The sequence below is a fragment of the Eleutherodactylus coqui genome, chromosome 5, assembly GCF_035609145.1.
Source record: "Eleutherodactylus coqui strain aEleCoq1 chromosome 5, aEleCoq1.hap1, whole genome shotgun sequence".
In the NCBI taxonomy this organism is placed as follows: domain Eukaryota; kingdom Metazoa; phylum Chordata; class Amphibia; order Anura; family Eleutherodactylidae; genus Eleutherodactylus; species Eleutherodactylus coqui.
This window is the reverse complement of record NC_089841.1, coordinates 54,226,675-54,254,073: the sequence shown is the minus strand read 5'-3', so window position 1 is coordinate 54,254,073 and position 27,399 is coordinate 54,226,675. Positions and strand designations below refer to the sequence as shown.

The 27,399-nt window shown below is 47.6% G+C and overlaps 1 protein-coding gene across 1 annotated transcript; it reads left to right on the top strand.

Annotated features, from left to right (window-relative positions):
* NARS1 (asparaginyl-tRNA synthetase 1) lies at positions 1-26,975 on the top strand. Its single transcript, XM_066602524.1, has 15 exons — positions 1-151; positions 3,267-3,349; positions 5,146-5,211; positions 6,967-7,059; positions 9,077-9,166; positions 10,967-11,045; positions 12,432-12,502; positions 15,327-15,413; positions 17,135-17,356; positions 18,969-19,168; positions 19,517-19,652; positions 21,178-21,291; positions 22,350-22,481; positions 23,331-23,462; positions 24,533-26,975. The coding sequence occupies exons 1-15, from the start codon at positions 112-114 to the stop codon at positions 24,662-24,664; spliced, it is 1,677 nt and encodes a 558-aa protein (XP_066458621.1). The 5' UTR covers positions 1-111; the 3' UTR covers positions 24,665-26,975.
* Positions 26,976-27,399: the final 424 nt, after the last annotated feature.

Here is a 27,399-nt window from a genome sequence, read left to right as displayed (position 1 = left end):
GCGGCTACACTGAGTCAGGGCTGTGTCGTCAGCAGGGTGCGTCTTTCACCGCGCATGCGTGCTGAGTAATTGGAAGCTGATCTGATGCAACCGACTGGCAGTTTGTGAAGCATGGAGCAGCTTACCGGCGGCACCGCACAGCTCCGGATAGGTGAGCCCCGGGGACACGGACGGGCCGGACTGCGGGAGTTATAAGTGATGGCAATGATTGGAGGAGAGGGAGGTGGCTTGACATAGTAATTCCTGGCTGCCATTGTTCTGGAGGGGGCGCTCTGTAACCCTTCCATGCCCAAGGAGTGTGTGCCATGTGCTGGTACAGCTGGTCACTGATACATGTGACTGGTCATTCGTGCCCATATCACATCATTGGCATGCCAATACCTCTGCTTGCTGTCAGTAAATGAGAACATCTATCTGGACTGTAAGGCTGGCGGTGGGTTTCCAAATTAGGATGCAATTGCAGCAAACTCTCAGCTGTGATAGACGTGTCTCAGCCTCTGGGGATAAGCAGGATTGCTTCCATTCACTGACTTTAAGCAGAGTTAGAGGTAATGATGGATTGATACATCAGTAATTGTGGAACTACAACTCCCAGCATGCCCTGACTGCTTCATGTGCAGGGCCCGCTCGCTAGCCGCTAACAGTAAGGGCCCTCGATTAATCGTGGTAGAACCCTCCCATTGATTTCCATGAGGCCTCGCTGTCTGCTCTATTCTGTGACGTTTTCACGCTTCTTAGCACCCCTCACAATATTGGCGCGCATTAAAAACCGCTATGGGACACTAACCTGCGTCCGAAAACGGCGGTACAATTGTGGCGCTTTGCCGACGCTGTGTGTGAGTGACCTACGGACTTCGGGTGATGCGGCTGAACTCCAGGGGCGGCCTTAGGGTTTAAAGGGACGTGATGCCCTTTACTGCATGCAGGTCGTTGCTCCGGGGAGCCGCGGTCTCTACTGCCAGCACCTTACGGTTTCCGATGCTGCGGTTTTCGGTAGTAAATATCCCGTTCACGCTGTAGTTAAGGGGATTTTCCCCATGTAAACGCCCGTAGTATATACTGTTAATGCCCAATAGGTGGCGCCCTCAAGGCGTGAGAACAGGGGGCTCCCTGACATGTCCGGACCTAGGGGGGATGTGTGGGAGAGCTCAGCGGATAGAAGTAGTTTGTGTGTGTGTATATAATATATATATGGGGTGCCCCTGCTGGTGGGATGGGCATCGGAGGACCCGCTCTCCCTTTAGGTGGAGGTCCTGAGGTTGGGTCCTCAATAGTCAAAAGCGGGAGAAGAGGTCACTACACACAAGGAGCCTCCGAGAGCCTCTTATAGGCCAAGGGGGGAACCACTTTTAGGGCCTCAGGTGGCAAGATCACAACTCTTATAATTTATATACCTACCTGAGATGGAACTGCATGCCGGGTTTTACAGCAACACAACAACTCCTAGGGGCTTGCAGAGAGTATATGCAGTTTGCACCGTGTATGACTTGTCCTCGTAGGCTCTTCACCCCCCGGCTTGCAGACTCAGGTACCGGTAATGGTTGTGCAGGTCACCTCTCCCCTTCTCCTCCGGCGCGCCGGCCGTCCGCCGTATGTTATCACAGTGCAGAACAAACACAATATCTAAAGGCATAGCAATGACCTCCCTTATAAGTCGCGGCCGGCCGTTCTATCGCATTTGTCAGGGTCACAAGGGCGAAGGACTTTTAAAAGAAGACTCCGTTCAAAAAGGATGTTGTTGGGGTGCGTTCAGATGGGGGGGTGCACAGTGAGCTGTTCCCACGTGGATTTCCTGCTTGAAGTCCACATATCTCCTCCACTCCCCTCACCATTCAAGAGAAATAAGTTCTGTTTTCTCCGGAGGAGGATAGACCCTCTGGGATTGTGGATGGAGGAGAGGTCACATCTTGGCCAGAGAGGGAGATTCGGGTGTCATTGATGGTACTGAAAACCATAGGAGTGTATGAGCTGTCCTTGGCCAGAGGGATAGATGGAGAACAGGAGGGGTGGTCTTAGGATCGGGTCATGTGAAAGGCTGGGGATGCATATATCTATATTACTCCCCAAATGCACACCATTCGCAACCTGATTGGTTGTTTGGATTTACTCATTCCCGATGATTGGTTGTTTGGGTTGGCTGATTCACGGGGATTGGTTGTTTAGGTTGGCTCATGTAGAAGTAGGGAGTAAAAGGCTAATATGCGCAGGGGACAGGCTAGGAGGAGGAGCCCCGGGTTATGCGCAAGGCGACAGGTCTAGGAGGAGGAGCCCCGGGTCATGCGGAAGGCGACAGGTCTAGGGAGAGGAGCCCCGGGTCATGCGGAAGGCGACAGGTCTAGGAGGAGGAGCCCCGGGTCATGCGGAAGGCGACAGGTCTAGGAGGAGGAGCCCCGGGTCATGCGCAAGGCGACAGGTCTAGGAGGAGGAGCCCCGGGTCATGCGCAAGGCGACAGGTCTAGGAGGAGGAGCCCCGGGTCATGCGCAAGGCGACAGGCTAGGAGGAGGAGCCCCGGGTCATGCGCAAGGCGACAGGCTAGGAGGAGGAGCCCCGGGTCATGCGCAAGGCGACAGGTCTAGGAGGAGGAGCCCCGGGTCATGCGCAAGGCGACAGGTCTAGGAGGAGGAGCCCCGGGTCATGCGCAAGGCGACAGGTCTAGGAGGAGGAGCCCTGGGTCATGCGCAAGGCGACAGGTCTAGGAGGAGGAGCCCCGGGTCATGCGCAAGGCGACAGGTCTAGGAGGAGGAGCCCCGGGTCATGCGCAAGGCGACAGGTCTAGGAGGAGGAGCCCCGGGTCATGCGCAAGGCGACAGGTCTAGGAGGAGGAGCCCCGGGTCATGCGCAAGGCGACAGGTCTAGGAGGAGGAGCCCCGGGTCATGCGCAAGGCGACAGGTCTAGGAGGAGGAGCCCCGGGTCATGCGCAAGGCGACAGGTCTAGGAGGAGGAGCCCCGGGGTCATGCGCAAGGTGGGGGACGCATATATCTATATCACTTTACAAATCCGCAACGTTCGCAACCTGATTGGTTGTTTGGGTTGGCTGATTCACGGGGATTGGTTGTTTAGGTTGGCTCGTGTAGAAGTGGGGAGTAAAAGGCTAATATGCGCAGGGGACAGGTCTAGGAGGAGGAGCCACGGGTTATGCGGAAGGCGAGTATGGAGTGATGCAGAAGGAGTGATCAATGGGGGTCTCCATGATATAGAGGAGTATCGGAGGGACAGACCTCGTACACATCACTAATAACACAGCCCTTGATTCTCTCCCACAGAAGAGATGTACGTTTCTGACAAAGAAGGGGATGACGCCACTGGAGATGGTACCAAGGAAAAACCATTTAAAAGTGTCTTAAAGGTAATGGGATACTCTGGGTATCATAGGACAGCAGTTTTAACCCTTAACGCCAGAGGACATGCGTTTACAGCCTAGGCACATGGTACTTAACGCCACAGGGCGTAAACTCCTGTGCCATCCTGCAGCTGGAGTTGGCTGTTACTGAGAGCTGTCCCTCCACTGCAACAGTGGGGATCAATTAGAACACCGATCCCTGCTGTTAACCTGTTGCATGCCACAACCGGAAGCCAGACAATTGCGTCCAGGTCTGCCATGGCCCATGATCGCTACTGTAAGCAATAATGCATTGCAGTACAGAAGTACTGCAATGCATTATCCTTTCGATCATAGCTTTTCCGGTTCAAATCCCTAGAGAGACATTAAAAATATTAAAGGGGTTGTCTCGCGGCAGCAAGTGGGTCTATACACTTCTGTATGGCCATATTAATGCACTTTGTAATGTACATCGTGCATTAAATATGAGCCATACAGAAGTTATTCACTCCGTTGCTGGCGTCCTCGTCTCCATGGCTCCGTCTAATCTCCCGATTAGACGCGCTTGCGCAGAAGGGTCTTCTGCCTTCTGTTCGGTCCGCCACCAGTGGCATTCTGGCTCCGCCCCCTTCTACGCGTCATCGCGTAGCTCCGCCCCATCACGTGTGCCGATTCCAGCCTCCTGAAGGAAAGGTAAGTGAATAACTTTAAGTAAAATATAAATAGTAGCAAACCCTCTTTTGTGCACTTTCCCTTCAAAAACAAAACACACATTTGATATCATCGTACCTGTTACGACCTGTACAATGAATTGAACACCCTATTTATGTCAAAAACTGTAAAAAAAAATTACAGTATGCTTATTTTGCTTAAAAAAAAAAAAATGCTATAATAATTATCAAAAAGGCCATATATACTCTAATCTGGTACCAATAAATAAAACTACAGCTCAGCAGACAAAGAATAAACCTCCACAGAGCTCCATCGATGGAAAAATAGAAAAAAGGTATGAGACTTTGAATGCAGCGATGCAAGAAAAAGTCTTGCTGAAAAAAGGGTTTTATTGTGCAAAAGTGAAAGAACCTGAAGAAATATATAACTTTGGTATCGTCTTAATCATACAGACCCGCAGAAAAGATTTGTCATTTATGCCATATGATTAAGGGTGCATTCACACGAACGTATATCGGCTCGGTTTTCACGCCGAGCCGATATACGTCGTCCTCATCTGCAGGGGGGGGGGGGGGGGAGGATGGAAGAGCCAGGAGCAGGAACTGAGCTCCCGCCCCCTCTCTGCCGCCTCCTCCACCTCTCTGCACTATTTGCAATGAGGAGAGGTGGGGCGGGGCTAATTTGCGGAACTTAGCCCCGCCCTGTCCCGCCTCCTTTCATTGCAAATAGTGCAGAGGGGCGGAGAGAGGGTGGAGAGGAGGCAGAGAAGGGGCGGGAGCTCAGTTCCTGCTCCCGACTCTTCCGTCCGTCCCCCCCCTCCCTGCAGATGAGGACGACGTATATCGGCTCGGCGTGAAAACCGAGCCGATATACGTTCGTGTGAATGCAGCCTAATGCTGTAAAACAGTGTTCGCCAACTCCAGTCCTCAGGGACCCCCAACAGGTCATGTTTTCAGGATTTCCCTAGCATTGTACAGGTGATGTAATTATTGGTCATGCCTCAGCCATTGCCACAGGTGTTCTTACTATAGGATATCCTGAAAACATGACCTGTTGGTGGTCCCTGAGGACTGGAGTTGGGGACCCCTGCTGTAAAAGACCCAGCCATGTGTTGCGCTCCCTGACCCAGACTCTCTCTCTTCTGGTTTCAGGCTATGCTGACAGTCGGGAAGGAGCCGTTTCCAGTCTTCTATGTGGACTCGCAGAAGGAGAACGAGGTTGGACACTTACATTTTGCATTTCCATGTATTGAGCATATAATATGGCAGGCAGTGTGTAATGGTAGTGGTAATGGAGATAACTAGCGGGGCATGGAAAGTCGTAGAGAGAGGGACCACAGCAGCACATCCAGGGGAAGAAACGTCTGATCCTGTGGATGTGTTAGGCCGCCTGCAGACGAGCGGGTCGGATCCGGCAGCGAGAATTCTCGCCGCGGGACCCGACCCGAGAGCCTGCAGGGACGAGCGCGTACTCACCCGCGCCTGGCGGCCCCGGCTCTTTCATGGCGGGCTCTTTCATGGCGGCCCCGCACAAAAATAGGACATGCCGCGCGAGATTTCGCGCGGCCAAACCGTGGCCGTCTGCATAGGAGTGCGTATTGTAATGCACTCCTATGCAAACTTTCCCGCGGGAAATACCGCCCGTGTGCAGGCGGCCTTACTCAGGATTGGGCTGCGTGTGACGGGCGTGGTGTTGTGATATAAGATTGGGATAGATCAAGGCTGTCGCCACGGCAACGGGAAATCTGACATATTAAGTAGCACTATATGGCTTTGGCTGTGGTGTATGGAGCTGAACTGTAATGGCCAACCTCAGGCAACATGAAAACGCCGTAAAAGCAACGGTGTCCATTTGCACGTATCAACGCAGGACATTTTATTTGGGCTACACTGCAGTGATGAGCGGCTGGCAGCTACACGGGCCCACGGGATACTATGGAGTTCATGACTAGTGTGAGAGTTGCAGTATTGCAATGTAGATTTTTGGCAACACAGGTGTATGATGCTGAAACCTCATGCTTCACCCATACATGCCACGTGGCTGAAAACTACATTGCAAAAGGCCGTATTTACACAGGTGAGAGCGAAATCAGTCCGAGAAACTCAGACCAATATTGTGCTCGTTAACATGAGAGTTTTACTGAGAGGAGAGTGCAAGGTGTTTGGCAAGAAAATAGCATTGCATCACTGTACATGCGATTATTTTATTTATTTTTTCAAACGCACGAAAAAACCGCATCGCACTCGCATGTCCATGTGCTTGTTAACTCGCCCTCTGTAAATAATGGGCACGTTTCTGCAATCTTGCAGAAAAATAGTACATGCTGCATTCTTTCTAAGAAAATCACGTATTTGCATATGACCAATTGAAAACTGTGAATTCCATTTCCGTGCATCCCGCAAAGCACCAAACTCGCACTGGAGAATCGCCCATGTAAATAAGCCCTAAAACGGAGTGCTTTTTTTCATGTGGATCTCTGAGTCAGAAGCCGCAGGTCTGTAGATAGCAAAAGGTGTGCAGGATGGTCAACATGTGATTGTTCTCAGTGAGAGAAACCAAGTAATCTTGTAGATAACTTTTAATGGCTAACAAATACATGATGATACAGAAAGCTTCTGGGTGGTTATTATCGACCCTTCATCGGGCTATGAAACTGGTTTGGATGGGGCACAATTATAACACAAATGCAGAGATGACAGCCTTCTTGATCTAAATAAATGTTCACACACACAAATTTGAGACTGTCTCGCATGCAACACCTATAATAACACTAAACAACCGGAGAAAAGAGAGAAATACTTAATCAGTCCACTGAGCCAAGGAATATGACAATTTAGAAATGTTAGCGGCACCCTCAGATCCTCTAGATTTGCCTGAGAGGCATAAGATGAGTTAAAAACAATCATTATTCAGGTTCAGTTCATACATCCAACCTAGTCTGATCCTTCTCCTCTGTCATTTTCTCCCTGTAGAGATGGGATGTCATCTCCAAGACCCAGCTGAAGAACGTTAAGAAGCTTTGGAACCGGGAACAAATGAAGAATGAGGCCAAAGAAAAGAGAGAGGTGAGAGGCGCCTGATGCTGAGATTCTGCTGGTGTGTGTTTTATCACCACTCCAGCCTAGAACCAGAATTATTTAAATTAGATCTAACGGTCATTAACTTCATTCCTGTCCTATGACACATATGCATGGAATGGGAGGGAAGGGGTTAATGTGAAATATCATTCAGGTACAGTATATAGATTGCACCGGGGTAGGAGCTGAGCCTGCACCATCTGCGTTGGGAGCTGGATTTAACTGTCAGCAAAGGTCCTACTGCAACGGTAAAGTACTTTGATCCCCGCCCTTAACCTCTTACGTTCCTTCATCAATGTTGATCGTGGCATATTAGCGATTAACAGGGAGTGACCTCCTTCTCTGATGATATCCGCCCTCTGCCATCCATTTGTACAGGGCTGGTGGGTTCCCATTGTTTGTGTAAAGAAAGTAAAGGGATAATACACTGTGGTACAGAAGTACTGCAGTGTATTGTGCGAGAGATCGCAGGTTCAAGGCTCCTACAAGGATTGAAAAAAGTAAACAAAAGTCAAAAAATTATCCACGTAATAAAGCAAAACACTTTTGTGTACTTTTCCCATTTTTTTTAAATAATAAAAAAAGTTTATCCCTACATTCATAATGACCTGTATAATAAATGCACTTTTTATCCCACGTGGCTATAAATAATGCATCAAAATCCTTTTTTTAAATTTTGCTTCCCAGAAACAGCAATAAGTGATCAAAAGAGTAGTATGTACCCTTTAATAACCCCTGTAAAATGGCGCCAAAAGCTACAGCTCACCACACAGCAACAAGCCCTCAGATAGCGGTCAACGGAAAAATGAAAAAGTTATGGCTATTGAAAAGTGGAGATGAAAATCCCCCAAAACTCCTTGTGTCCTTATAGCGACCCTCTGATTGGGGTTGGGGGGTATATTACCTGCAATTGCTCTTCTTTGCCACCCTTCTGATCCACCAACTCTGGTTCTTAGCTGTCCAAGATGACTGCTGCTGTGTTCTATCTAGCTAACTGCACAATGCTTTCTGGTTGGTCAGTGCTGCTGTGTTCTATCTAACTGTGCAGTGCTTTCTGGTTGCTCAGTGCTGATCACATGAGCAGTACTCTCCAATCAGAGAGCAGGTATAGTGCATTGGTAGACTTGCACTACCAATCCACTATGAGAATTAGGCAGTCTGAATATTGTGGCGGTCATCTTGGACAGCCGAAAGTGGGACCTGAAACCAGCAGATCAGACGGTTTTGTTCCAAAACCAGAAGGTCGCTCTAAGTGCCAACCAGACTGTCCTTAAATTGAGAGAATTATTTCAAAGAAGGAGAGTAAACATGGCAGTTGCCTCGGTAAGGCAATCTCTTTCCATTTATCAGGACGATCTCCTATTGGAATGGCCACCATCTAATACTACATTTTACCTACAGTGGTGCCTGCAGGGACATGTCCACAGCTGATCACAGATGGTCTAAGCAATGGGACCTCCAGTGATCACCAGAGGAGTGATCACTGGAGGTCCAGTACATAGGGGTTGTCCAAACAGACCGACATCTGTAAGTAGGACATTGGTGTATTTATTGGATGGTCCCTCCTAGAAAGTGATGGTGTATCGCTAGGATATGCAAGCACTGTATGAACATTGGGGCCCCAACTTCTGGAACCGCCACTGATCCCGAGGATGAAGGGCATTGCTTGTGTAGCGCTGAGTCCCCTCATTGCTTCCCCTTACACAGTGGCGCTTCTAACCACCCGCTGTGCGCAGAACAGCAGCTGCCCCAGTCATACGCACCACGCGCTGCTGGAATTCCATAATTTCTGCTGGCTGCAAGGACGGAAGTTATTTTGTGTTCTTCCTGGGCAACGCGGTGGAAAAACCTAAGCTGTGTTTTGGTTGGGTGGGCATCTAATACCTTTTTACTGACATTCTTGCAGCCACTTTATTTTGTATCATTGCTGGAAATTGTAATTACTGGAGAAATTCAAAATGTGCATCCAGGTTCTCCATGTGATTATTTAATTCTCTTCCTCCAGGCGGAGGACAACCTGAGACGCGAGAAGAATCTGGAAGAAGCCAAGAAAATCGTCATTCAAGTTGACCCCAACCTCCCTGAGCCTGTCACTGTAAGGGCCCATTTCTGTCCGTGTGCTGCCCTTGTTTTTTACTGACTGAATACGGATAGCACACGGACACATTGCCATAAAATGGTGTGTAAATGTGTGAAATCGCAGCAAGTCCTGTTTTGGGCCAAAATCACTAATAAAAATCTATGGGAGTGTAGAAGTGTTAGAAAAAACGTAGTGAACACGGATGTTACATGTGTGCACTGCATTTTTATGCTGCAGCCAGGAGACAGCAGGAAAAAAAAAAGTTGAAATCAATTGCGTCATTTTGCATGCTTGAAAAACAGATTATGCACTAGCGTAAGAAACAAACCAGGCAGCACGCACATGGACATGCAGCAGAACGGGAAAACCAAAACACTGATGTGAACGAGCCTCTAGCTACATAGTCTAAACAGCAACATGCATAAATAAATGGTGTGCAAGATGCGCCCCCTACTGTCAGGTATAAGATGCAAAACAAGGCCCTATAAATCCTGCTGAGGGCATTTATACAGGGTGATTTCTAATGATATGACTTACCCGATTTGTCAAAATGGGGGCATTTGGTACAGTCTGCGCACCGCAAAGGTGGCGAAACAAAGTAGTAAATTATGGTGCACGTTACAGTCACGCAGTAACTTGAAGCATTTTGCGCTTTTGTCGCCACTCCAAAATGTGAGAAGAGGGTCAGGCTTCCAGCGAGCCTAAACATTTACCGTAGCTTACCCCAGATAATGGCGCAATTGCATTTCTGGCGAATGGACCTCTAAATGTGTTATAACTGATACCTCAGCTGCTGTAGAACCTCTTTTTGAAAAGTAAGAAAGAGTACTGGATACATTTGATTTTTCCAAAAATGAACTTGTCAGCAGTTCTGAGCAGGTTAAACCACTTACAGCTCCAGACCAATAAAACAGGTGTGTCCAAATCTTTTTTTGGTTACAGGCCTTAAATCCGGGATATCTTGCAAAACGAACTTTTAAAATCTCTTGTTCTGCATGCAGATAGTGCTGAACAGTCTGATGGGCGGACTTAGCTGCCAACACTTCACTCCATATTCCAGCCCCTGTCAGTGACCTGGATGATGTTTCCTATGCCGGTCTTGGGACAATAGAAATCTTGCGCTTGTGCTGTGCGACTGTGGATCAGTGCATGCGCAGAGGAGAGGCAGATCTGCCGTCAACAGGGCCAAATGCTCTGAGCATGCACCTGTCCATGGACTCGCCTCTTGTCTGTGCATGCACTGCTGATTGGAGAGGCCATCCTTCTGGAAATGGGAACCTCAGTGACGCACATGCAGAAGAGTGAGAAGAATCTGCTCACAACAGGGCCAAACGATGTGCACTTGGCATCGCTGCAGGCATACATGGAAGATTTCTATTGTCCCGTAGATGATGAAGAAGTCATTCAACTCACTGAGCCAGAGAGGGGCTGGGTTAAGGAGTGAAGTGCGGGCAGCAGGGATGGTCCGGGCTCGGTCCGTTTTTCAAGACATAATTGATTCAGGCAGTATAACAAAGTAGGGTTTGGAAACGCCTCTGTTAATTTGTCTGGAGCTGTAAGTGGTTTAACCTGCTGAGAACTGCTGACCGGTTCCTATTTGTTTTATGTAGAAGTTCTGCAGCAGCTGAAGCACAGTAATATATATGACTGCAGTTGCTGCGTTTTAAAGTAAGAGGCCGCATTCGCTACCAGTGCGTCAATGAGCGACCTACACTGCAATATATTCAAACCTGGCCCGTGAGAGACAGTCTCTGCAGGAAGAGGTAAGCGGCATGTGTGACCTTCTGCTCATATCTTTGTTTTCTGCTTCTATAGGCAAAAATCCGGGAGTTGGAAGCGTATCGCGGACAGAGAGTCAAAGTGTTCGGCTGGGTCCATAGGCTGCGCAGGCAAGGTATGGATTGAATGTTTTGTTGTGTGATTGTAAGTGTTAGGCTAGATGCACACGAGGGTATTTTGGGGCCATGTGTGGTCCATGTAATTCCACGGCCCATTACAGCCTATAGGGTTATACACATGGGCGTTTTTTTTCACAATGACCGATTATCTACATGAAAAAACTCCTCGCATTTCCTTATTCTGCCTGTTTTAGGAACAAAAAAAGGACAATGCGTGCGAAGGTGTTGTGTCCATGTATATCACACAGCATACGGACTGGTGTCTGTGCACCGACTGATGCGAGTTGCACCAAAGTTGTTTTGGGTGCAAGTTGCAGTTATAGCTAATGTGCGCCTAGCCTCAGCTGTACTTACACGGGCGAGTGCAATATAGGAGAAAATTGGACCCATATCGCACTTGGAAACCTGTGATGTGCGTGCTTCTGCATTGTAATCCTGGATTAAAAATGCGCACTTCGCATTCTTGTACATGTGGTTTTCATGCGCATAAGAAAAACAAATCGCATGTACCTTCAATAGCTAAAATTTTTTTGCCGTCTTTGCTTTTTTTTTGGGAAATAATGACAAGTCTCGCAGTGGAATCGCCCAAATATAGGACATGCTGTGATTTTTCGATTTCGCACTACAGGTGCGAACCCTTTGAGAATTCTGGGTTCTATTCTGTCAGTCTCGCTACGCATAGAACTTATGGACGAAAATCACTTGTGTAAATGCAGCCTTAGGCCGCCTGCAGACGAGAGGGTCGGATCCGGCGGCGAGAATTCTCGCCGCGGGACCCGACCCGAGAGCCTGAAGTGACGAGCGCGTACTTGCCCGCGCCTGGCGGCCTCTTTCATGTGCCGGCTGCCGCGCAGCCGGCGCGTGCGCAGACCGGAGCCGGCGGCCGGGTGAGTGCGAGCCCCGCACAAAAATAGGACATGCCGCGGTTTGTTTGCCGCGCGAGATTTCGCGCGGCCAAACCGCGGCCGTCTGCATAGGAGTGCGTATTGTAATGCACTCCTATGCAGACTTTCAGTGGCGGAAATACCGCGGCGGGATTTCCGCCCGTGTGCAGGCAGCCTTATGATGAGAATTACAGTGATTCCTGGGAGTCCGTGTTTTGATAATTGACCATATTGTTTATTTGAAGGACTTGTTTGGTTTAGAAAATGCATTTTTGAAAGCCGTATTTGGAAACGGAGTTACTAGATGGGGTCTTAGGTTTGGGATCCTCATTTCCTAGTGAAAGCAATGAGTGCCTCTTGTTCGGGATGCTGTAGGTCACACAGACAGACCATTGATTTCATGGGGAACTGTGTAATGCTTCAGTTTTCTTGTACTGCCACTATAAGAGAAATAAACACCCGCTGCTTATTATATGGATCATGTGTTGGTTATTTCAGGAAGGACCTTAATGTTCATAGTCCTGAGAGATGGGACCGGATTCCTGCAGTGCGTCCTCAGCGATAACCTGGTGAGTGTCTGGGGAATGATGAACAATCACTGAAAATGACCATATACTTACTGACACAGGAGGGGAAACATGTGCACCATCCTCAGCATGCAGGCAGCCACACTGCCAAATGAGGGAGCCAATCACAGCTGTGGAGGACACCGATGAGACAGCCACTCACACAACCTCCTATATAGAGGGGGGTGGCTGCTTGGCATATATTCCCACACAGAGTGGATACAAAGTGTCAGACCATTCTGATGGTTCACCATGCAGACCAGCAACCTATAAATGACGCCATAATATTTTGGCGGGCTGCCCTGCACCTTAAAAAAATAACCCACCTTGGTGAGTGGCTGTCTCATCGGTGACCTACACAGCTGTAATTGGCTCCCTCATTAAGCAATATGGCTGCCTGCATGCTAAGGTTGATGCACATGTTTGCCCTCCTGTGTCGGTAAGTATATGGCCGTTTCCAGCAGAATGATGGGAGTAAATGGGTGGGTGGGACAGTCCTCTTCTTAGCGCCTGTCCCCTACTGACAGCGATCGCCGGGGGCCCCTGGTAACCCGAATGTGCTGTTAAGAGTCTCACATGCAGTAAGTGTAGCAGTAATGTCACATAATAGTTAAGCTATTCCGCGTTTGCATATATCTTAGCGCCCGCAGGGTTCTGTCGCATTTTTGTGTATAATGGCTTTTTGCATTATAGTTGCAGTAGATTTGCAGCGGACCATTTATTTTTGTTGTTAGGAGGGGCTGATTGATTGATTTTTCATGGCCTCTACTTTCCTCCTGACTTTCCCCTTCGTGGGAGGAGAAGGCTCATGCTGCTTTTTTGATTTTAGGATAAGGTCAAGGGACAGGAGATTAACTCCTAAATGATGAAGCCTTCTTGGGTCCTAATTCAACTTTCTGGTTTTGGAGCAAAACTTTTTCTTGGGCCTGGAGGGTGGTGTATTTCTTACAGTTGTTGTTCTTTGCCATCCTTCTGTTCCCCTGGGTTTAGTTTTTGGCCGTTCAGTATGGCCAACTCAATCTCTAGACTACCTAATCCCTGCGGTACATTGGGAATGTTAGACTATTAATGCAGTATACCTGCTCTTTGATTGGCCACTGCTGCTCCTGTGATCAACCAATCACAGCAGTCCAGTGTGCACTGAGTGGTTAGAAAACTTCAGTGGCCATCTTGGACAGCCGAAAAAGCGTCCCAGAAGTAGCAGATCAAAAGGACGGCTGAATAGAACTGCAGGTAATAAACCACCCTCCCCCTCTGGTCCTGGGACAAAATTTCAACCCTCATGCCTGGGAGAACGGGTGATGACGCAGCGGCCTCTGATTCACTGCAGCAAGTCATGTCAAATTGCTGCAGAGTAAAGCCTGGGTTATTTTGTTATTATATAACATGGGCACTTATTAAAAAATCTAATTGGATATAAAATTTTTTTTAGTTAGACAACCCCTTTAAGGCGCATTTAGATGAGACGAATGTCGGGCAAACGATGCCCGGCACTCGTCCCCACATGCACTCGCGGGAGCTAGTATTGTTGGCTCACAGCGGGGCGGCTGCATGAGATTTCACTCTATGCCCTCCCCTGCCCTTCTCCGTTGATGTAACATAGTGGCCGTTCAATATTGAACGGCTGCTATTTACATTCGTCGATCTGCTCATCGTCCATCATTCATGCTGCATAAACTATGGATAAGCAGATTGGTCACCGTTCAGTGTAAATAACAGCTGTTCGGCCGCTATGTTAACCCTTTCCAATCCACTGTCTGACGTCTGAAGACATTATGATTTAAGGCTGTACAGCTCCGATGTTGGAAGACGTCTGTCGGGGTTCTCTTACTGTATATTGCCAGCCTCTCTGCTATTGGAGCCTATCCAACGTGTCACCTCATGCAGTACTGGCTTTAGCCAGTATATAGCGCTGTTCTGTAACAGCACAAAAAAGTAAGCCCCTTTGGAAAACCAGGATACAAATTGGATTGGAAAGGGTTAAGTCAATGGAGAGGGGCGGGGTAGCGCGAGGAGAGAAATCTCCTCCAGCCGCCCCGCTGTGAGCCAGCTATACTAGCTCCCGTACAGCAGCACAGGAGCGATTATGTGTGGGAACGAGTGTCGAGCATCGTCTTCCCCGACAGCAAAACGGAAGCATGGCGGATCCTATTATAGGCAATGGGATCTGACCTGAGCCGCACTGTTCCGTTACACGATGGTTCCCTTTACTACAGGTTTGCGTTTTTTCCTGTTCTTATAACTGAAAAGAACAGAAACCTGAAAACAGATGTGACCAGAGCCTTAGTACACCCTAACAGCAGGCTTGTTGTGCAGACAACCTCGGGGTCCTTTATAAGTCACTACAGGCAGCTACCCAGGGGACCTTCAAATTCCCCATCGAAACTTGGTCACTCAATCTCCTAGGCGGGATTCCACTTTGATCGTCTTGTGAACATTCTTGACACCAGTAATCAAAGGGTTAAACAGTGCTGAAGAATAATACCTCTTAAAGGGGATGTTAGTTAATTTCTTTTTTTGTCAATAAGCTGGCTGTACCCCAAGGCCATATTTGCACCTCCTGCGCGACCGCTCTATACTCTGCGTCAGGTCTGTGTATATGTGACGTCGCAGGCTGCTGCAGCCAATCAGAAGCCATAGTGTCTATATAGCGCCGTACTCTCCTGTAAATGCAGCGCTTGCGCTTTTATATTGCGACTCGCTTTACTGTAGGCCACTGTTTTCTTTGGCGCACAGTACATTTTTCGGATTACGAGGCGAACACGAGAAGCGTCTGTACATCACACCCCACGCTGACTATGTTGTGTTTGCTCTTCTGTTTTCACAGTGCCAGTGTTACGATGGGCTGGTTCTCTCTACTGAAAGCACGGTGGCCGTCTACGGAACCCTGAACCTTGTGCCGGAAGGGAAGCAGGTACAGATGGAATATACTTGCATCTGTTGGAGGTGGAAATGTAAAACTAATACATGTTTTTGGGTAAACAGGCTTTCCCACCAGAGGTGCAGGTTGTATCATGGTAGGATATGTCGTGACGGGAGGGTCTGGCTGCATCTGTAGTGGGAAACCTCCCTAAAGTGGGGCGCAAAGGGTGTGCTGAGACTTCTGGTTCCCTCACTGTGCATTTTAGAGCTGGCTTAGTAGAACAGGGTGAATGTTATGCTGTCTAGATTTTGTCTTTTCCTATATTCCTGATCTAAAGGGGTATTCCTGGCTTCCACTAGATAATCGTCAGAATAGGTCATCAATAGTAGACTGGCTGGGGTCTGCCGCTCAGGATCACCGCTGATTCTTTGGCCTATTGTCAGTGCAGTGCGGCCGGACATCCGCATCAGTGATCAGGGCTGGAAGTGTAATAGACGGCTTCACTCCCATTGGAGTCGATGGGAGTGAAGCAATGTCGCCTATTACACTTGAGGATCTTCATTACCATCGGAACCAGGAGTGTAATAGGAGGTATCAATCCAATTCATTTCAATGGTAATTAAGCGGTCTATTACACTTCTGGCCCTGACCACCAATGATGAGGATTAATTCCCTGAACTGACAGCAGGCTGGAGGATTAGCTGATCAGCGAGAATCCTTGCAGGTCAACTATTGATGATCCCGCCTGAGGATAGATTATAAGTAGTAAATCCTGGAACACCCCGTTAAATACATCATATACGCTAATGAGGGCGGTCCACCAGGGCCCCTCCTTATCCTGTTCCAGTGCCCCGCCCCCCAGTGATATAATTATTACGTGCCACTTACTGGCTCTGATCTGTCTTCTGTCAGGACATTGGAGGCCAATAAATGGTTTCCATTAGCACCTTCTCTGCCTACATTTACAGAGCTTGTAAACATTATATTCATTGCATAAGTAATGCAAAATAAAGGTTTGCCATTTACCCGCTGTTAAAGGGAATGACCAAGAATGCAATAAAATGGCTTGTGGAAACCTGCCCTAGAACGGGAGAATTCATACGCAGCCCAGTGGGAAAAGGGGTGGGAGCAGAGCCTAGCACTATGCTATTCTGCACAGTGAAGCATTAGGCCCCCTGCCCTGCTCCCTTCACCATCTGGGCTGCACATGACTTCTTCTGTTGGCATACCATTGGGATCCACCTGCCCTCTTGGCTCTGCCCCTTCTTCCTCCCATCCTCAGACAAGTTTCCATGAATAGCAGCCATTGTATGGCTTTACCGGATAATCCCTTTTAATGATAACCGTGTAGAATATAGACTGTTACCTACACAGTTTGCATCTTATGCTGTTCATTGTATTGTGCACGTCCACCCGATGAGCCGAGTGGACGACACACATGCTCTCTCCCTCACAGCCAGCGCTCTATATAGTGATCCTCTGTTCACTGCAGGGCAGCCAATAGAAATGGTTTTCTGCTTCTCAGGAAGGAGCATTCTCTGAGTACACAGCAGCATAGCTGAGAAGACTCCTTCTAGAGGAGCTGTAAGAAGGGACTAGATTCTCTGCTGCCAGAGGGGAAAAGAAATGGATTCTGTCCGGAGCTGCCCCCAGCCACACAGATTAGTAGCATCAAAAGGCATACATGGAAGCGAAAACTGGCAAATGTATTTTTTACTGCTTGAAAAATAGTATATTCCTTTAAAACAGCCATTAATCCTTGATCCTTCTAGGCCCCGGGTGGGCATGAGTTGGCCTGTGACTTCTGGGAACTTATCGGCTTGGCCCCGGCTGGTGGAGCTGATAACTTGATCAATGAAGAATCTGATGTGGACGTCCAGCTGAACAACCGTCACATGATGATCCGAGGAGAGAACATGTCCAAGATCTTCAAGGTTCGCTCAACCGTCATCAACTGCTTCCGCAACCACTTCTTTGACAGAGGCTACTATGAGGTAAGCGGGATCTTACCTGCAGGAGTAATAAATGTTTGGTTTCTGTTTGCACTTCTGCATCTGCCGAAGTTCAATCTGTCAAAGTAATGTATCATTGATCGCGCACAGGGAACATCATGAGGATAAAATATACACGATGCCAGAATTGCGATTTTTGATTATCTTGTCTGCGAGGGGAAAAAAATTAATAAAAAGGAATCAAAAGGTTGTATTCTCCCAAAATGGTGTCCATAAAAACTGAAGGGCATCCTGCAAATAATGAGCCCTCGCACAGCTATGCCCATAGGAAAATATAAACGCTATGGCGCTCAGAGGATGGCAACAGAAAAGTCTTGTTTCTCTCTTTTGTAATTGAAAGAAGAAAAAAAAAAAAAGTCATTAAGAGTTTCAAATGTTAACGTTGCATTGCATGAAAATCCCAAGTTCATGTGATACGATAAACAAGGAGGCTCCATAGGGAAACATGGGAGACAAAAAAATAGCAGATCGCAGAAAGCTAGACCGTGCCGCGGTTTTTGTTTGTTTTTTTTTTGTTTGTTTTTTTTCCTCTGGCAACATAACATCAGCGAAAACTTCACTAATGTGAAGGAAACCGTTGAAAAGCATCGGTTTCACAATCCCACATTTTTGTAGTGCTGTCGCATTGCCGGAAAATCGCGCAATTTTGTAGCCTGTGTGAAAGCGACCTAATACAGCAAAGAAAAACTACATAAAGTTGTTGTTGTCATAACCGTACCAACCCATAGAAAAAAGCTATTGCCACGTGTAAGCCGAAAAATGGGACCAAACCCCACACACAAAAGATGGTGATATTGCACTTTTTTCATTTCCCCTCAGTGATAAACAGTTTTTTTCAGTACATTATATGGTACATTATATACACTGCGTTTCCCCCAAAATAAGACCCTGTCTTATATAATTTTTTGCCCCAAAAGAAGCACTAGGTCTTATTTTCCAGGGTGTCTTTTACTCACCTAGCCGGCGGTGTTTGAGTCCCTCGCGCTGGCCTCCGACGCTGCGGCAGACTGCCGTGCCCTTAGCATTGACATAGCGCACTCTTCCTGGTGACAGGGATTTGAGTACCCCGCCTCCAGCAAGCGAGCGCTGTGATTGGATCACGAGCGCCGTGGCTCAGAAAGTAGAAAGTTCTGTATACTGGATAAACCAACAGCAGCTACTACAAGGAACTGTGATGACGTCACCGTTATGTAATCACCTGTGTGGGTGGAGTTGGGAATCACATTACCAGGGGGGTTAACTGTATCGAGGAGTCTGGCGATGTGTGGAATGGCAGAGCTGTGTGTGATTTTGTGTGATTCAGGATGTAGCAATGCTGTGTATGTGATATGTGAGGTCAGGATGGATGTAAAATGTAGCAGAGCTGTGTGTGTGTCATGTGCTGTGAGTGTGATGTGTGGGGTCAGGATGGATGTAAATGGATGTACAATGTAGCAAAGCTGTGTGGGCATCAAGATGGATGTAGTGGAGCTCTGTGTGAATTGTGGGAATCATAATGAATGTACAATGTAGCAGAGCACACGTAACATTTACTAGTACATTATGACATTCCTGTATAGTATTTTTTTATAATCAATATTTTTTTGCTTTTCAGGTGACTCCTCCAACCTTGGTGCAGACACAAGTAGAAGGAGGCTCCACTCTGTTCAAGCTGGATTATTTTGGAGAAGAGGCGTATTTAACGCAGTCCTCTCAGCTGTATTTAGAGACCTGTATCCCTGCCCTGGGAGACACTTTCTGTGTTGCTCAGTCCTATAGAGCCGAACAGTCAAGGACCCGGCGACATTTAGCGGAGTAAGGAAACTGTAGTGAGGAGCTGTAAATGTCCTGTTCTGACCTGTACATGTGAGGCCCATCGTCGGGCTATAAAATATGTATGAATTTGCTGGAACAGGTAGCTGTACTGCTGTAGCGCAAATACTGTTTAACCCCTTAGTAGTCAGATCAGAGAGTTGCTGCTCCGGCAATGTTTAATACAGCTTGGTGCATAGATTGCAGTTGGGGCAGCTACAAATGAGTCTGTTTGTCCATGTAGGATCACCCCTGGTACAGCCTTTGCAGATGTCATAGATATGACTATGAGGCAGAATTAGTATTTTCTTGCAGAGATGTTGAGTTGACTCTTCTTTCGTTCTTTATCAGATATACTCACATAGAGGCTGAATGTCCCTTCTTGACATTTGATGACTTGCTGAACCGCCTTGAAGACTTGGTGTGTGATGTGGTGGACAGAGTACTGAACTCTCCGATGGCGCAGCTGGTGAAGGAGCTGCACCCGGTACGTTCTGGATTCCGCTCTTATATACTTCCCAATAGATTTCTACCCAAAATAGTGCTTAAAAAAACTGTCTTCAGGAGGGGCGAACCTCTTGAAGTGAGGCAATACACACAGCAGATAATTTTAAGGAGTAGCTGCACATTTTCAAAAATGTATGGAATAGGTGATTGTCAGCTATTTTGAAATTGACTTTATTAGCCTGTTTGTTCATTTTTGTACAATACGTCTCTCCAGCTGTGCAGCTAATGAAGACAGGGGTGAGGAATCAATCTTCACCTAACTGTATATCAGAAGGGGGAGCTCCAGCTGTGCCTGCACTGTTCTCTAGTGCAAGCACAGCTGTTTACAGATTAGAGGTTATTTAATAATTTGCTGCCAATTTATTTTCAACCCTACTTGATCATTTTGTATCCCCAAGATTTTCCCCTCCGCTGCTGATGTTGTTGCACCCGGGTCTCGATGGCTCTGTCCCCAGGCGCTATGTAAGGAGAAACCGTTTTGTGCTGCAGACGGCTTCTCCTCCTCACAGAGCGCCCATTCCCCGCCAGACCTGATCCATTGCCAGGGTCTCAGTGCATCACGTCTACAGTATATTACAACCCCATGCACTGAGATCCTGACAGTACATTCGGTCTGGTGGGTAACGGGCGCTGTGAAGGGTAGAAGCTGTCTGCAGCACAGAACGGCTTCTCCTTAAACAGCACGCTGGGACAGTGGCAGGAGGGTAATAAAACCAGCACTTGGAACACCTCTTGGGAGCACAGGACGGCCAAGTAGGGTTGGAAAAGAAACAATATGCAGGAGATAGTAACCCCTTAATGACATCGGACGTAAAGTTGCGTCCTGTGCGTTCAGGGCTTGTATGAAGGATGAATTGGAGCCGATCCCAATCCATACAATGCGGATGTTGGCTGTTTCTCACAGGTTACACCTGCCAGCAACAGCTGCGATCGGCGTTACTGCCGATCGTTGCTATTAACCCTGTAAAAACTGCTGTAAGTTCTGACAGTTGCATTTAAATCCCCTGATCAGGTTTGCGGGGTGCCATTTAGTTAATAGGGCAGCCTGATGTCTTCTGAAAGCCCTTGGCGCGCTATGACTGGTTGCCTATCAAGCTATGCCTGTGACTCCCTCTGTGACGTCATGGGCCCTCTACTATGTAACCATGGAGAGCAGATAGGTTGCTGGCCTGTGTCTGCTATAATTAGTGACTAATACCTTGCAGTAGAGATGTACTTCAATGTATCATAGTGATCGTAGGTTCCGGGTTCCAGTCCCCTACACAGAGACAAAATAGGGGAAAAAAAATGTTAAAGAAACCAATACAAAGGTATTAAAAAAAAGCCTTTTTTGCACACTTTACAATAATGACTTGTATAATAAATTAAACACCCTTTTCATCCTGCATGGCAAGAGCCATGAGAAAAGCTGAAAAACAGAAGCCAAAAAGGAAGCAACAAAAGTCAACAAAAATGCCCTATGTACAACACCGTACCCATATAGGCGATTTTGTTTTTTGCTGTAGGAGTTCAAACCCCCTAAACGCCCTTTCAAGAGAATGAACTACTCGGAGGCCATCGCCTGGTTGAAGAAACACGATGTGAAAAAGGATGATGGAACTTATTATGAGTTTGGGGAGGTAAGTACTCATCTTGTTGCTCTATGGAGTATAGAGTGATGGCTGGACATCCCTGACATCATATAGATTATGTAAAATTGGGCACTTTTTTTCCCATGATGTGTATTGTAAGCCCTTAACAACCGCCTCTACGTCTCTTGATGGCGTCCGTTAATGGACTTTATTCTGCATCACTGTCTTTTTGCAGCGCTGCATTAGAAGCCCGGGCGCAGGTGTCCTGTGCCCGGGGAGCGGGTAACAGCCGAACAATTTCTCTAACACCAGCGAAAGAAAAAATGGATCCCCTGTGTTTAACCCTTTACACACCGTGGTCAGTGTGACCGCGGCATGTAAAAGACTGACGGAGGGAACTTCCTCTGTCACCCATCGGGCCTCCGTAATGTGATCGTGAGGTCCCGATGGGTCGCCAGGCATTCGAAGGCTTGGAAATGGCATTTGGGACCGCCAGCTACGGTGGTCTATGAGGCTCTGCCTTTGGCTGGGCTTCGCAGGCTTTCTAATGCACTACTATGCTGATGTATAGTAGTGTATTAGAAGAGTGATAATAGATTGCTGGTAATAAAGTCCCCAGGGGAACAAAAATAACGTTTTACTATTAAAGGTGCAAACAGGCTTTTTCACTAAGGCGTTAAAAACACACGGTTAAGACAGGGACACTGTTTCTTATTTTCAGTGGGACACATATTGTAAATGTATTTGGGAGCTGAATACACACTAAAATACGCTGTGTGAACCTGCCCTAAAACGCCTAGCATCTGTAATGGAGGTTATGCCCCACTATAGTTTTTCTCCTCATGCGCTGCGATCAGGCACACGGCGCTGTGGACACTTGTAGTGGTGGTTGTTGGGAGTTGTATTTTCCATCTTTATCCACCAGGTGGAGTCAGAGACCATCTATCACTTAACGCTCGGGTGCAATTTGCCCGCGCTGCGATGTGCAGCAGTATGTAATAGTGATGCGATTCTTATTTGCTAGTCGCTCTGCAGGAATGATTTCTCTCTATATAAATATTTGCTTTATAATATTTTCAGAAGTTTTAATTTTTTTGTGCCATCAGGACATTCCAGAAGCCCCGGAGAGGCTGATGACAGACGCCATCAACGAGCCAATCTTGCTTTGTCGCTTCCCAGCTGAGATCAAGTCTTTTTACATGCAGCGTTGTGCCGAGGATCGACGTCTCACCGAGTCTGTGAGTACAAGGGGGTTTTCTGAAGAAAACTCTCACTTAAATTGATTTGGTTGTGACACATTACTGCATCATCAGTGCTCGGCCCTCACCATTTACATCTCTGCACAGAAAACCAGAGAGATTTGTAATTGCAGTTTTTGAGCCTCTTAGTCACCTATGACGTATATATGCATCATAGGTTTTTGGGGTTGAGATGGGGTGTATGGAGCCAAGCCCATTCCATATAGAGTGATCACGGACTGTGTTAAATGGCTGACATGGAGCCGTGATCTCAGCTGGAGTTAGGGCCCTGCTTCATTGCCCCGAGCCCTCTGTCCGCAGGTTGTTGTGGCAGGGTTAAGCCCCTCGGTGATGGCAAATACGCCTTTTTACTTACCTCACTTGCTGGGCTTTAAACCTTCACATACCTTTTTATTAGGGTGGTGGCTTGGATGATTACTGACAGCCAGGCTCCTGCTATAACTGCCAAAAGAAGAGAAACCTTAGATCATTGCAGCTCAAGCCCTTACATGCCACAGTCAATAGCAACTGACTCTGTCGGCAACATCACATTGATCCAATCCTCTTTTCTCAGCGCCATTGCTCATGTGGACCTGCAAAACACACCTGTATGGAGACTTTTGGCTCGCTCTGTAAATCAAAATAACCATCACACAATGGCAGAAAAAATAGTGCAACTGCTACTTCAACACTGCTACTACTGTTTGATCAGTTCATCGCAAAATTTAGGAAAACTTTTTCTGGTCATCAACGCCCAGAGTGCATCCAGGGGGAAAGAATTAATTAGCCTTAGAAGACTGCAGTAATACAGATTTACTATATATTTTTCATTTTCCGACCATCTGCTAGGTGGACGTACTGATGCCTAATGTTGGTGAGATTGTGGGAGGCTCAATGCGTATCTGGGACAGCGAGGAACTGCTGGAAGGCTACAAGAGAGAAGGCATTGACTCCACGCCCTACTACTGGTATACAGATCAGGTAAGACCTTGCCTTTACATGAGCGACCAGTAACCAGGCTAATATGTCCACCTTTACCACTGTTCTGCAGCAGAAGATGGGGTTTTCTCGTCTGTCATTGGGGTATACCCCAAGACCCCCCACCAGCTATGCCCCTCCTGCAGGCACTGAGCTAAATCCGTTTTAGCTTAATATCCAAAGTAAACAGACCTCCTGCTCTGCAGGTCTTATCTTTCATCTTTCTTTTTTTTTTTTTTACCTTTTAAGATAATATCCTGATGCCTCCCCACATGTAATCTATATATACCCTGCCTCCTCCATACATCTCTGCCCTAATATCCTGATACCTCCCCACATGTAATCTACGTGTACCCTGCCCCCCCCATACATCTCTGACCTAATATCCTGATACCACCCCACATGTAATCTATGTGTACCCTGCCCCCCCATACATCTCTGCCCTAATATCCTGATACCTCCTATATACAACCTGCCTCCTCCATACATCTCTGCCCTAATATCCTGATGCCTCCCCACATGTAACCTATATATACCCTGCCTCCTATATACAACCTGTCCCCCTTCATACATCTCTGCCCTAATATCCTGATACCCCCCCATATGTAATCTTCTATATACAACCTGCCCCCCCTATACATCTCTGACCTAATATCCCAATACTTACCCACTTATAATCTGCGCTCCTCACAGGACTACCTTCTCTGCTTTGTGTTTGTCTGCTGCTCACATGATGGCCCCCCCAGATTACTCCTGTGCCCCCCCCCCCCCCATACTCTGGAAGTTGTTGCCTCAACCCATCAGACCCCCCCCCCCCCCCCCACTAGTTTCCAAACTGTCAAAAAGCAGCCAGAAAACCCTCCAGTGACCCTGCTGTCACCACAACATGATGCCTGCTACCTCCCCTACGTCTTGATGGTTAGCCCTTGTAGGCAGGGTCTTCTCTCCCTCGGTTTGTCACTCATTGAGCTCATGTTTATTGTACTTGTTTTTATTATCTCACTTTATGCACTTGACTCCTTTTTGTGTGTTTTAACCAAAATCTACTTTCTCCCTTTTTTTCCCCTTTCCAGCGTAAATATGGCACCTGTCCTCACGGCGGCTACGGTTTGGGTCTGGAGAGATTCCTCACTTGGATCCTCAATAGGCACCACATCCGGGACGTCTGTCTGTACCCACGATTTGTCCAGCGTTGTAAGCCTTAACCCCCTGGAGACCACCATCCCCTGGTAGAGGGATTCCTCCTCTCATGTTGTGGACGTGGCCACCTACCTGCTGCTGCTTTTATCAGGACATTTCCAGAATCACCGTGTTAGTCGCTCGGAGTCTCATCCTCTCTCCAAGCGATGCTTTGTCCATACTTCCCCTATCTGCAGTAAAGGATGTACATTCTGCACTCACTGCGAAGACCCTCATTAATTGTCTCACACACAGTGGACCATCATGCGCTCAGCACTGTATTGTAACGCCAAGGCACCGATGTAGCAGAGCTTAATTTGTCATATGCTGGCGTCAGAACTTGTAGTCTACAGTCTTGGGCTCTGCTCACATCCGATATAAAGGGAAGCCACTACTTTATGCTGGGCTTGACGGAGCCTACTGGTTTACCCCAATAAAGGCAGTTGATTGTGCGACTTAGATGTGAACAGAGCCTTACATGGGACTGCCGCTAATCATTCTAGATTACCTCAATGATATGACAATATAGCAAGATGACACATTGAGCTCTGCTACATCTGTAGATCAGTGGCACTTTGCAATCACATTGAAATGAACCCGTGTCACTACGCCAGTCATAACTGGGTCCAAAGCTTTTTTTTTTTTTCCTCCCCTTAGTCTGCCATATTGAATGGGATGTTTGTAATTAGAAAAACATGTCCATGTTTGTGGCCGGTATTACATCTCAGCGCTAATGAATCAAATGGAACTGAGCTGCAATACCAGACACAACCATTGGACTGGTGTGGTGCTAGTTTTTGAAGAAAGCAGCTGCGGGTTTTTTTGTTGTTTTTTTTTTCCTAATCCTGTACAACCCCTATAATTTCAAATTCCCATTCTCTTAGGCTACCTTATGCAACTCGGCCCAATATTGTGCTCGTTTTCACGACAAAGCGTTTTCTGGTCAAAAACGCCTCTCATCACTTCAGTAAAGTAGCAATCCTTTGCCACGGCTTTCAGCCACGTCAGGTAATCGGAGTTTTTTTCCCATTGTATCCAATAGGAAGCCTTGCATGTAGATCGCACGTCTATTGTAAACAATGGGCGATGCGTTCCGAGAAACGTGAAAAGATGGACAAGTATATGACTTCATTCAAAAGAATGGTGTTCATATTCGTGCGAGAGTTGTGCGTCTCACAAGGCACAAATCTTGTGCGAGTTTCTCGCCCGTGTGATACCGGCCTTAGCCAACCTCAAAAATTTTCTCAGAGCCTAAAGGACATTTCCACGGGCCTGAAGTCCTTATGAAGGCTCGTTCACCCAACAGTCGCATTGTGTAAGAGGACTAGCGAAAGGCGATGAAGAAACCCATGTTCGTTCCTTGTTGGATTGTGTCCTTTAGGTTAGCATGCTCATCTCCCTGTGTAAATGGGAAGATGTACAGCTGATCAGTGACAACTAGATGGTGACCAACGATCTCGTTAAGGATTAGTTTGCCCGTGTTCATGGAGGCAACTAGTGCTGACTGACATGTAAAGGCCATTTACACAGGATAACAGTCAAGTGCTTAAGCACCCGACGGGCGTCCCAATGATCATCACTGCTCGGCTCTCACACTGGAGCAACCATCACTTGCTGAATGAGGCGCCGTGCGCTGGGGATCTCTGCCGGCTGTGTGCCTCCATGCAGAGTAAACAGGCAGTCGTTCATAGGTGGTGATAGCTGTCTGCCGATCGGTGCCTTCACTGACCGGTATCGTACTTCTATGGCTGGGGTTGGGACAGATCTATCCAAACTAACACCAAAGAAGTTGGGCAAAAAGTGGCCTTGACTAAGTAAGTCTTAGTCTGGTTGCTAGGGAGACACTTCCTAGCAACTACGGTCTGTCAGTGATGTCAGGCAGCTCCTCTCTAGCATCCAGCCTGTTTCAAAGTACTCAAGTGTTCATACAAAGGGAGCGATGAGCCATAAACAAAGCCCCCCCCCCCCCTCTTACTGCTGTACTAATCAGGGAAATTTACATGGACCCTCCCTTTAAATTAAGATTCCTGTCAATTTTTTACATCGCCCCCTACTTGATAGTTTGGATGTGACATTTTGATCCTTCCGCCTTCGCCGACCACATTCGTAAAATGACCACATTAATGTGACAGCCCAGAGTAAGTTGTGCTGAGACCGCCAAGCCCTCCGCACTGTGTGCCCGCTGAGGCTGCCGGGGACCTAGAAGAACGTGTGCCGGGATTATTATTTTGTACATCCTTTTCTTCCAGCCGTCGCTGTTTTATTTGTCCTAGCACTGCATGTTCCTGAAGGCGACCCACCGCCCCCAGTCACAAATAAAGGTGGAGCTGGAAATCACATGTCTGTCTGTGATCTGTGTAGCATCAACCACTGACACACACGTCCCAGCGGTGCGAAGGCCGGCGTGCCTTAACCCCTTAACGACCAGCCCATAGTGTTTTTACGTCCTCCCGAAGTGGGCTCTATTCTCTGAGGACGTAAAAACATGCTTCCTGCAGAGAATAGTGCCCCTCGGGCTGTGGACGTGACAGCTCCATGCTGTCGGTGTCCGCAGGTAGCTGACAGCATGGAGCTGTCATCCCGGGCTGTTCGGAGCCCCCCCCGGCATTGCGATTGGCGCTATGCAATGGATAGCGCCGATCGCAAAAAAAGTAAATAAAAGTACATAAAAGTTAAAGATTCAGCTGCTCTGATGGATCGGATCCATCGGAGCAGCTGAAATTACTCACCGAGGTCTGGCACGCTGCTCCCCGCTCTCCTG